Genomic DNA, 12,426 nt, shown 5'->3' with positions numbered 1-12,426 from the left:
AAATAAAAAGAACACAGTAGTGGTGGTAGATAGACACAGAGCTTCATCAAACATCTGATCCACTGAACAAAGAGCTCCAAAAATCTTGAACTTTAGACTGCAATCAGTTTTACTCCCTACACTTAACCATGTGTTCCCTACTGCCTGCAGACTTTGCACCCTTTGTTATATACACATGTTGTGTTTCTAATATAAATACATTTAATAAAGTCAAATACAAATAAGGCAACAAGAGAAGTATCCTACACTTCTCTTTTGTAAAGTAAATCTGAACAGCCGATATGGGCATCTACATCAACTATATGATTTGCCTGAGAAGCTGGAGAGGACAAAAAAAAAATTTAAAAAAAATTATTATTATTATTATTTTTTATTTTTTAAATTTATTTAATTTATTTTTTTTTTTATTTGTGGCGGACGTAATTCTTTCGTGGTGGGCCGCCACAAATAAATGAATGTGTGGGAAACACTGTTGTTTGACACGTCTCAGGGAACATATTTATGCAACACAACACGCCCTGTTCGTCTGTTTACGTCCTGTGTTTACCACCTGTCCTTGTGGCTTGTGCAGCCCTTTGAGACATTTGTGATTAAGGGCTATATAAATAAACTTTGATTGATTGATTCTAAAATAATATAAATACCATTAACATAATTCAATCCATTCATTGTTAATACAAAATGCTTTTAAAAGTGGCTTATATTCAATTTTATTTTCATACTTTTAATCCGCATATTGATACAGACACACAGTTTTATGTTCCCTTCCAAAAATAACCCAACTCATTTGTGTTCTTCCAGCATCCTGCTGGATGAGGATGGACACATCAAGTTGACAGGTGTGTAGTAATTTGACACTGGCGTAGAGATGCTGCCATGGGTGTCGCTCAAACATCCTCATGTGCGTCTGCAGACTTTGGCCTCAGCAAGGAGTCCGTCGACCACGAGAACAAGGCGTACTCCTTCTGTGGGACGGTGGAGTACATGGCGCCGGAGGTGGTCAACCGGCGAGGACACACACACAGTGCAGACTGGTGGTCGTACGGCGTCCTGATGGTGAGAGGACAAATCATCAATATTTTGTTTTGAATACTAATACTTTAAATAATCAATTGTAAAATGACATCCATAATAAATAAGGACGGGTACCAAATTCTAATTCCGTCGGTACTACAGAATACCGACTCAAGTGAAATCAAACTGTACCGTAGTTTAAGATACCTTTTGTTGCACGTGACGTCACCGTGACAGCAGACTGCCTCGAAGTAATCTTTCCATTTTTCATGCCAATGAGCAAGCATGCCTTGTAGAAAGCGCTCAAAAGCAAGACTTTACTTTTCAAAATGCACTAGCTCGAGTTTATTTAAATTATTTTCCCGGAAAAAAGCATTGAGGCTTTAAAGTGTGTTTTATCAGATTATTATGAATCGAGCAAACTATTGGCTTGCTGCGGCCCTAATGAGTACAATACTTACAGTATAAACACCTTGTAGGACTAAACTAAAGACAAGACTGCCACATTCAACTGAATGGCAAAGACTACTTTCTCACTACAGCAACAATCGCGCATAGTAGTGGTGTACTTTCTCACTCTTTTTCTCCCCTTTTAGTTTGAGATGCTGACGGGAACGCTGCCGTTTCAAGGGAAAGACCGTAAAGACACCATGACCATGATCCTCAAGTGAGTCCACACTGTAATCTACAGTGGAACCTCAATTTAAGAACTTAATTGGTTCTTGATCAGAGTTTGAAAAGTTTGTATATTGAAGTAAATTTCTCCATAAACAATGTAAATATGAATAATGGGTTCCAACCTCAACAGAAGTCCATATTTTAGTAAAGGTTTGTACACAAACAATAACAGGCCTTTATGACTATAGGCCTTAACTAGAGATGTCCGATAATATTGGCCGATAAATCCTTTAAAAATGTAATATCGGAAATTATCGGTATCCGTTTCAAAAAGTAAAATTAATGACTTTTTAAAACGCCGCGGTACATATCCCGTAAAACATGGACGTAGGGCATACTTGCCAACCCTCCCGATTTTCCCGGCAGACTCCCAAATTTCAGTGCCCCTCCCGAAAATATCCCGGGGCAACCATTCTCCCAAATTTCTCCTGATTTCCACCCGGACAACAATAATGGAGGCGTGCCTTAAAGGCACTGCCTTTAGCGTCTTCTACAACCTGCCGTCACGTCCGCTTTTCCTCCATACCAATAGCGTGCCAGCCCAGTCACGTAATATATTCGACTTTTACACACACATAAGTGAATGCAAGGCATACTTAATCAACAGCCATACAGGTCACACTGAGGGTGGCCGTATAAACAACTTTAACACTGTTACAAATATGCGCCACACTGTGAACCCACACCAAACAAGAATGACAAACACATTTCGGGAGAACATCCGCACCGTAACACAACATAAACACAACAGAACAAATACCCAGAACTCCTTGCAGCACTAACTCTTCCGGGAGGCTACAGTATACACCCCGCTACCACCAAACACCGCCCCCCCAACCCTGCCCACCTCAACCCAAGCTGAATTGTCCTGTCTGTGCTGTTGTCCTGTCTGTGCTGCTCTGCCATCACACAAGTCCCTTAGGTGCCCTCACAAACGATCAGAAATCACATACATCCTTAACTTTAACAAGCATTTAAAAAAGTTGAATTAACTTAAATTAAATCGGAAAAGGAGGAGCTGACCAAAAAAGAGCAGACAGAGGGCGGGAAGGGAAGGGGTGGCGGGAGGAGCCATGTGTGTGTGTGTGTTCTCTTGGAAGAGTTGTCGCTGAACGACAGGTAGTATTTTATTCCACTGTGAAATAAGTCTGCTTTGGCATATTTTTCCAGAAAAGTCCGGTCTCGTCACAATTAAAACTTGCTGTGGTACGACGCCCGCTTCATCGATTTTTCCCTACTTGTGAGCGCCAATAATGTACTCTTCGTAAATAGTCTTTTTTTTTAACTCCCTCCATGCTGGTCTGTTGTCTTTTGGGACTCACATTTACTTAGAAAACTTGTCAAAAGACAAAAAACACAGTAAAGGCACATACACCGAAGCGCTGAGAAGTGGCTCGTAGCGTACTCTACTGGGCAGCATGTAAATGGTCTTTATTTATATAGCGCTTTACTATACCTGGAATGATACCCAAAACACTTTACATTATACATTACATTCACCACTTTATACACACATTCACACACTGAGAGCAACTTGTGCAAGGCTCCGCCTTTCCACTGATTCTGCACCGCAAAAATGTCTGCAGGCGGGACACAAGATGAATGAAACGTTCATACACAGAGACATGGTTTGCACACAGGGGCATAGTTGGCTTGATCTAAAAGTTTGTAAATCAAAAACTTTGCCAATAGAATGGTTGATCTATCGAGGTTCCACTGTTTTGAGCTACACTAGCACACGGGTAGGCGACATTCACCAGCCATTTTTTAAAAGCCATTTTGTGCTCGTTTCTAAAATGTCTTTTCAACTTTACAGTTAGGTGGAAGTGAAGGGAAAGGAATTAGTCAATTTTGTTTCGGTTTTGGGTTTTATTCATGGTTAGCATACTGCTGGGGTCGCAGAGAGACGTCTCTTCATGATTCCCTACTAACAGAGACACACTATGGGCTTACACACACACATGCAACCACAAAAATATACGCCACACATACACATAGGGCTGCAACAACTAATCGATTAAATTGATTAAAATCAATTATAAAAATAGTTGGCGATTAATTTAGTCATCGATTCGTTGGATCTATGATATGCATGTGCAGAGGCAATTTTTTTTTTTTTTTTAATAAACCTTTATTTATAAACTGCAACATTTACAAACAGCTGAGAAACAATGTTTCAAAATAAGTATGGTGCCAGTATGCTGTTTTTTTCTTCAATATAATACTGGAAAGGATAGAAATGTAGTTTGTCTCTTTTATCCGATTATTAATCGATTAATCAAAGTAATAATCGACAGATTAATCGATTATCAAATTACTTGTTAGTTGCAGCCCTACATACACACCCCACCCCCCTAACCCAACGCCCTCGACGCAGATCCCATAGGGGTGATGAATGGATGGTCAGCGCCTGAGAGCTGCGGCCTTTCATCATGACCTCGCACTCCCTTCCCTCTGTTGCTAGATATCTCGAGATGTACGTACGTTGTAATATGTATACTGTATTTTTCGGAGTATAAGTCGCTCCGGAGTATAAATTGCACCGGCCGAGAATGCATAATAAAGAAGGAAAAAAACATTTATAAGTCGCATTTTTGGGTTAAATTTATTTGATAAAACCCAACACCGAGAATAGACATTTGAAAGGCAATTTGAAATAAATAAAGAATAGTGAACAACAGGCTGAATAAGTGTACGTTATATGAGGCATAAATAACCAACTGAGAACGTGCCTGGTATGTTAACGTAACATATTATGGTAAGAGTCATTCAAATAACTATAACATATAGAACATGCTATACGTTTACCAAACAATCTGTCACTCCTAATCGCTAAATCCCATGAAATCTTATACGTCTAGTCTCTTACGTGAATGAGCTAAATAATATTATTTGATATTTTACGGTAATGTGTTAATAATTTCACACATAAGTCGCTCCTGAGTATAAGTCGCACCCCCGGCCAAACTATGTAACCCTGTACACTGTTTGTTTTGTCTAATCTTGAACGGGTTTGTGCTGAAAACAAAGTTTCATTGTACTTTTGCAATGACAATAAAGACCTATCTATCTATCTATCTATCTATCTATCTATCTATCTATCTATCTATCTATCTATCTATCTATCTATCTATCTATCTATCTATCTATCTATCTATCTATCTATCTATCTATCTATTCCTTGCCTTCCTCGCATTCATTCAGTCACCACTCAGGACTCAATGTGGACACTTTCACGGCCTCACCGTCAGTCTGAAATGATAGAGCTCTTCTCAAAAAAGGCCCAGAAGGGAGCCGCAACAAGGAGTTTTTATTCCAGCATGGCAGCTCTTCCTCCTCTTACCCGATGTGATTGCACACATGAGCTCAGCTCGTCACGTTCAAGTAGGAGGTGGCGGGAAAGTGTCAGAGGGGAAAGAAGACGATCCTTCTGAGGTTGACAGGAAACGCGACTTTGCTGCTGTGTGAAAATGCTGAGTGTGTTTCCTGTGCGATGCATCACTTTGGTCTCTTGTGTCTGCAGGGCCAAGCTGGGAATGCCACAGTTTTTAAGCTCGGAAGCCCAGAGTCTCCTCAGGAACCTTTTCAAACGCAACCCCTCCAACAGATTAGGTTAGTGCTTCTCCATTATTTTTTGTTAAGTACCCACAGGAAGAAGAAAACATCCCCGCTCTCTGCCGCGGCTATGAATAGTATCATTTGTCTATAAAATTGTTGTAAGTAGGGCAGGACAATACAGGTTGAATAGAAATAAATAAATACAGGAAAATTGTTCCAAGTACACCTCTGCATAACATTATATCAGAATCAGATTTATTTGGCCAAGTATACTTGCATATACAAGGAATTTGTCTTCGACAGTTGTTAGCTCTCTAAACAAACAACAAATAGACAAGTATACATTCACTGAGCAAGCAAGTACTCTAGGTGCATACTTTACAGCAAGTCAATAGATATACTAGTCACCATCAACATTATATACAGGTAAGACAATACCAGATTTAGTGCAAAGTACAAATATATACACTACCGTTCAAAAGATTGGGCTCACATTGAAATGTCCTTATTTTTGAAGGAAAAGCACTGTACTTTTCAATGAAGATAACTTTAAACTAGTCTTAACTTTAAAGAAATACACTCTATACATTGCTAATGTGGTAAATGACTATTCTAGCTGCAAATGTCTGGTTTTTGGTGCAATATCTACATAGGTGTATAGAGGCCCATTTCCAGCAACTATCACTCCAGTGTTCTAATGGTACAATGTGTTTGCTCATTGGCTCAGAAGGCTAATTGATGATTAGAAAACCCTTGTGCAATCATGTTCACACATCTGAAAACAGTTTAGCTCGTTACAGAAGCTACAAAACTGACCTTCCTTTGAGCAGATTGAGTTTCTGGAGCATCACATTTGTGGGGTCAATTAAACGCTCAAAATGGGCAGAAAAAGATAACTTTCATCTGAAACTCGACAGTCTATTCTTGTTCTTAGAAATGAAGGCTCAAACACAAAATTGTTTGGGTGACCCCAAACTTTTGAACGGTAGGGTACATAAGAGAGATATATAGTGACACAAAATGTAGAGAAAGAATAGTGCAAAAAAAGTCAGGCGCATGGTCTGTAATGTGCAATAAGTCTGTAATATGCTTATTATTATTATTAAAGAAAACAAAATATAGATCAACTTATAACAAAGAAAAACTTTATTTAAAAAAAAAAAAAAGTGTCTGTTATAGAAAGGATTAGAAGTTCGTCAAATTGCCTGAAATAAAAAAACTAACAATTGTATCCTTATGTTAAAAAAAATTGACCGACTTGAACCATTTGATGCTGAAAAATATAATTATTAAACACAATAAACAACGACAAATTAACCCAGGAGCACAATATACAAAACACTTTAACCTACAAAACTAAATAAATGAATGAAGCAATTTGTGCTGATAATTTTAATTAATAATGGCTATATTGAGCACTTTTTGTAGCGCACAGCTTTCCGAAGCGAGGTTTGAAGCATGATACTGATAAAGCTTGTTCTCCGGGGTCACACTATTTGAGAAGAACTGGCCTCATGCCTGGGCAGCGTTGAACTACTGTGCCCCCTGCTGGCCTCCACTGGCAACTGCTCATGTTTTGCAGGAGCGGGCCCAGATAGCGTGGAGGAGATCAAGAGGCACCACTTCTTCAACACCGTCGACTGGAATGTCAGTTTGCGCCGTCACCTTTTCCTTTCAGTCAGAGCATTGTGACTCATGTGGCCTTCCCTCCCACAGAAACTCTTCCGCAGAGAGATCCCGCCGCCCTTCAAGCCCGCCGCGGCACGGCCCGACGACACCTTCTACTTCGACCCGGAGTTCACGGCGAAAACGCCCCGAGGTACAGCCTGTCCGCGCCCCGCCCTGCCTTGTTAATGACATGATTTAAGAGCTGGGTGTGTGTGTGTCAGACTCTCCTGGAGTCCCGCCCAGCGCCAACGCCCATCAGCTGTTCAGAGGATTCAGCTTTGTGGCGATAACCGAAGAGGACACGACACAACCCATGCCCAACACAATTGTTCAGGTAAACACACACACTAAATGAGCCTCGCTGCGTAATTGCTCCGTTACCCGCCCAACGACCACACACTTTGTGCGCCCGCCTGCAGCAGCTCCACAGAAGCACGTCGCAGTTTTCCGACAACTACGACGTCAAAGAGGACATCGGCGTGGGCTCGTACTCCATCTGCAAGCGCTGCGTCCACAAGGGCACCGGCATGGACTACGCCGTCAAGGTTAGGACCCCGGCAGCGCGAACCCCCGACCTCCGAGCGCCCCTGTAAACGTGTCGCCCCCTCAATCTGGGCGTCGTTTTCCACTCTGACCTTAGTTTTATATCACATGTAAAAAATATAACAAAAATAAGTTTTTATCATCTTAATGATATAGCGAGAGTTCGCCCAATTCTCTCTCAGGGCAACATGGTGGCGCTAATGCATGCTTTTATTACAAGTCGTATACCGTAATTTCCGGACTATAAGCCGCACCTGACTATAAGCCGCACCAGCTAAATTTAGGGGAAAATACAGATTGCTCCATATATAAGCCGCACCCGACTATAAGGCGCAGGGTTTTGATGTGTAATTAGCGTAGTATATAGGGGTTCCTGCTACCACGGAGGGGATTGTCGGGACAGAGATGACTGTTTGGGAACGCAAAGCGTCCCATTTATTAACAATAAATCTTTCAATCATTCAATCAAACTTTCACATCTTTGACATGGCGAACAGCATTCGTGCAGAGTACAAATAATACAACGGTGCAAAGTAATACAAAGTGCTCGCCTGTACGTTATCAAAATAACCAGCCTACCGGTATATGAAAAGTCAGTCTTTAATCATTGTGTCGTCTTCCTCCTGCGTACTAAAACCACCGAAATCCACTTCGTCGGTGTCGGGGAAGAACAGGCCGTAAATAAGCCGCACCCTTGTATAAGCCGCAGGGACCAGAACGAGGGGAAAAAGTAGCGGCTTATAGTCCGGAAATTACGGTAGATTATCGTAACGCCCTGCTTTCTGGTCTTCCTAAAAAGGTTATTGCACCTTCACAATTACTCCAAAATTCAGCGGTACGTGTCCTGACGAAGACCAGAAGGCGGGCTCACATTACACCAGTTTTAAAATCTTTGCATTGGCTCCACGTGTGTTTCAGGATCAATTTTAAGGTTCTTCTTATGGTTTATAAACGTTTTTATGGTATTGGACCTTCTTATCGTTCAGATTTGCTTTTACCTTATGAACCTTCCCGGGCCCTGAGATCCTCCGGCACTCATCTCCTAATTATTCCCAAAGTCAGGACACAAAGTCACGGGGTGGCAGCTTTTCACCATTATGGCCCCCGTCTGTGGAACAGCTTGCCGGAGGACATTCATGTTTTTAAGAGCAGGCTTAAGACCCACCTTTTTAATTTGGCTTTTACCTGATATGAATTATTTTATTGAAGTCATTTGTATTTTACTTTTTATCCTATTAGTTATGCAAGATTTTATTTAGTTTTATTTATTTACTGTGTATATATATATATATATATATATATATATATATATATATATATATATATATATATATATTATTTTTTTTTTCTCTATTAATCTTCATATGTCTAAATTGCATTTTATTCTTTATCTCTACAAATGGTTCTTACTATTTTACAAGTTTTATTATTTTTATTTTCCAACATTCCTCTGCCTCAGGGGTTATCGGCCGTGCTTGTGGGAGCGCTTTTGTGTCAGCGTCCTGGTGGCCATGGTCTGATGACCTCCTGGTGCAGATGTGATAGTGTTTACTCACATGTCTCCTCTGTACTCAGCCATGCAATCATTGGTCCATATAGTTGCATATGTGTGTATGTTGTGTGTTTGTGTTTGGCATCTGTGTCCGTGCGTACGTATGTGATAATGGGGGATAGGGGTCACCGGGGTATTGTTTTTAACTTTGTAAAGCACTTTGCGTTGCATTTCTTTTATGTATGAAAAGCGCTTTATAAATAAAGCTTGACTTGATTTGATTGCAGATCATCGCCAAGGCCAAGCGAGACCCCACGGAGGAGGTGGAGATCCTGCTGCGATACGGCCAACATCCCAACATCATCACGCTGAAAGACGTGAGTCCCAGGTCACAGAACGTAAGTGTTGGAGTTGTGACTTCTAATCTTGCCGCAGGTCTTCGACGACGGCCGCTCCGTCTTCCTGGTGACGGAGTTAATGAAGGGCGGCGAGCTGCTGGACAAAATCCTGCGCCAGAAGTTCTTCTCGGAGCGAGAAGCCAGCGCCGTTCTCTTCACCATCACCAAGACGTTGGAGTACCTACACGTGCAGGGGGTACGTCCGCATGCATGTTGTACTAATATACAAAATACTACTTGTTGTGGTACATTCTCTCTTCCAACAGAACACAAACTGTAACCATAAAATTGTCCAGAAAGTCTTAAAAATATTAGACATTGACCAATTATCGGCGCCGATATTTGGCATTTTGACAATTATATATACATGTATGTAAGTTTTTTACTTTTTATCTTTAACAACTACAACAGAACTACATCAGCAGATACAATACATACATATTTGATACCATTATTTAGTACTGTATTTTCTGGACTATAGAGCGCACCGGTATATAAGCAGCGGCCACCAAATTTTTGAAGAACTTTTTTTTTTCCATATATGAGCCACACCGGACTATAAGCTGCAGATATATACATTGTGAAATGAGTTATTTACACATAAATATTATGTAAATTTTCATTTACATACCTTAATTGTTTCCAATCAGTGCCTGTCACACGGCAGTAAAACGGCTGCTCAAACAAAATAGAAGCCACCATCATGGACACTCTCGCTGCGGACGCTAGCTCTCAAATCAACTAAACCGACTTAATAACTCCACGGTGACGTTTTGGGGAATTTACTGTGGAATTTGTGAAACTGAAACAATGCAAAAAGAATGCCGTTGTAAGGTAATAATACTAACATAGACACTCGTAAACATTTTAGCGTGTTAGCTAATGCTAACCATGCTAGATTGATTACATTACGATAGCACGTAGAAATATGCATGAAAACACTCCTGCAGACATCACACATGGGACGATTTAGTCAGTATGAATTGCTTTAGTTATATTGTAAAACTTAAACGTTGCGTAGAGTGATGAATGAAGAATCCTTTGTCGCAAAAACGCTATGGACGGTTTTACTTCCAGTAGAAGGCATTAAAACAGGAAATACATTTTCATGCAGCCCTGTACAATGACCCTACCACTACCTCGCTAGACTGTAAAGACACAATTATTTTGCTACTGAAGACCATATACACTACGAAAGAAGCACGGATTGTCGACCATTTTGATTTTCAGATCACAATTTTAGGGATATTGGCACCAATTTCATTTTTTTTGTTTTGATTTTTTGTGTAATGTTCTAATCAGGGACAATCTGTCATGGACAAATGGTCATCGGGCGGCACTTTGGAGACCCGTGCTTTAGTAACTGTACACTGACTACTCTAAAGTACAGTGGACTCTCGATTTACGAACTTAAATGCTCCGAGAACGAGGTTCGTAAATAGAAAAGTTTGTATATAGAAGCAAACTTCTCCACAAGAAACAATGTAAATATGAATCATGGGTTCCAGACTCGACGAAAGTTTGTACACTTTGAAGACAATATAAAACACTATATGGTACAGTATATCAAACAAGCAGGTAATGGATCAACTTTCTATTTAATAACAGATCCAAAACACCAACTAGCTGAACTGCACTCCTTGCATGCAACCGCCCTGCCAACATGCACACACACTGTCACTAGCCCTGTGGTGCACTCACAATTTAAAATCACTAAGTTTCTTAATGTTGACAGCCCATGATTAGAAAAATATATGTATATATATATATATATATATATATATATATATATATATATATATATATATATATATATATATATATATATATATATATATATATATATATATATATATACAAAAAAAATCTCCTGAGGTTTGAGGAAACCCCTCATGAAACAGGCCTGTAGAAATGAAATAGTCTTGTAATTTTTTCCCACACATACATATTACGCTCTACCACGGTATCGAGCACTATTTTTTTGGATAATCTAATTAAGACATATATATATATATATATATATATATATATATATATATATATATATATATATATATATATATATATATATATATATATATATATATATATTAGAGATGCGCGGATAGGCAATTATTTCATCCGCAACCGCATCACAAAAGTCGTCATCCACCCGCCATCCACCCGAACTAACATTTTATCAAAACCACAACCGCCCGCCACCCACCCGTTGTTATATATCTAATATAGACGATGCAAGGCAGAAAGAAGACTGAGCAGTTAGCATTGCAAAACCCACAATGCATCTCTGCCATGACCCGCCCCCGCCGAATTCTTATTGGTTGGCGTGTGTGTGACGATGGCTGCTCGATTGCTGTTTTCTGCTGCATATTTCACTACGTCCAGCTTGTAATCTGCAGTGTATGATTTCCTTTTCGGTACCATTTTAGTTCAGTCTTTCTCAGTTTTTATAAGTTACCGCCAACGTTGATGTGGTCCATTTTAATAGCTCCGGCAGTAGCGTATAGCAGTTAGCATTCCAAAACCCACAACGCATCTCTGCCATGACCCGCCCCCGCCGAATTCTTATTGGTTGGCGTGTGTGTGACGATGGCTGCCATTTGCTTCGTCGCTGACGCGAATGAGATAAATAATATTATTTGATATTTTACAATAATGTGTTAATAATTTCACACATAAGTCGCTCCGGAGTATACGTCGCACCCATGGCCAAACTATGAAAAAAAACTGCGACTTATAGTCCGTGAAATACGGTATGTATTTTTTTTTTCTGAATTGGTTCAACCGCCACCCGACCGAATCTATTTTTTTAAAAAAAAATTCGTCATGCACCCGCCCGACCCGCGGATTATCCGCGGAGTCCGCGGTTGTGTCCGCAAACCGCGCATCTCTAATATATATATATATATTTTTTTTTTTTTTTTTTTTTTTGTCCTGTCCAGCTTCTCAGGCAAGTCATATAGTTGATGTAGATGCCCATATCGGCTGTTCAGATTTACTATACAAAAGAGAAGTGTAGGATACTTCTCCTGTTGCCTTATTTGTATTTGACTTTAATAAATGTATTTATATTAT

The 12,426-nt window shown here is 40.0% G+C and overlaps 1 protein-coding gene across 2 annotated transcripts in view; it reads left to right on the top strand.

The window, feature by feature from the left end:
* The window catches only part of rps6ka3b (ribosomal protein S6 kinase, polypeptide 3b), a 65,707-nt gene that overhangs the window by 44,077 nt on the left and 9,204 nt on the right, over positions 1-12,426 (top strand). For both annotated transcript variants that reach the window (XM_062020759.1, XM_062020758.1), the window contains 10 exons: positions 802-839; positions 914-1,056; positions 1,611-1,681; positions 5,216-5,304; positions 6,833-6,897; positions 6,967-7,069; positions 7,140-7,252; positions 7,338-7,463; positions 9,241-9,330; positions 9,389-9,547. In XM_062020759.1, coding sequence (XP_061876743.1) covers positions 802-839; positions 914-1,056; positions 1,611-1,681; positions 5,216-5,304; positions 6,833-6,897; positions 6,967-7,069; positions 7,140-7,252; positions 7,338-7,463; positions 9,241-9,330; positions 9,389-9,547 — 997 coding nt within the window. The remainder of the gene's footprint in view (positions 1-801; positions 840-913; positions 1,057-1,610; positions 1,682-5,215; positions 5,305-6,832; positions 6,898-6,966; positions 7,070-7,139; positions 7,253-7,337; positions 7,464-9,240; positions 9,331-9,388; positions 9,548-12,426) is intronic.

This window comes from Entelurus aequoreus, linkage group LG15 (assembly GCF_033978785.1).
Source record: "Entelurus aequoreus isolate RoL-2023_Sb linkage group LG15, RoL_Eaeq_v1.1, whole genome shotgun sequence".
NCBI lineage: Eukaryota > Metazoa > Chordata > Actinopteri > Syngnathiformes > Syngnathidae > Entelurus > Entelurus aequoreus.
The sequence above is the reverse complement of the archived record's forward strand: the minus strand, read 5'-3'. Positions and strand labels throughout refer to the sequence as shown.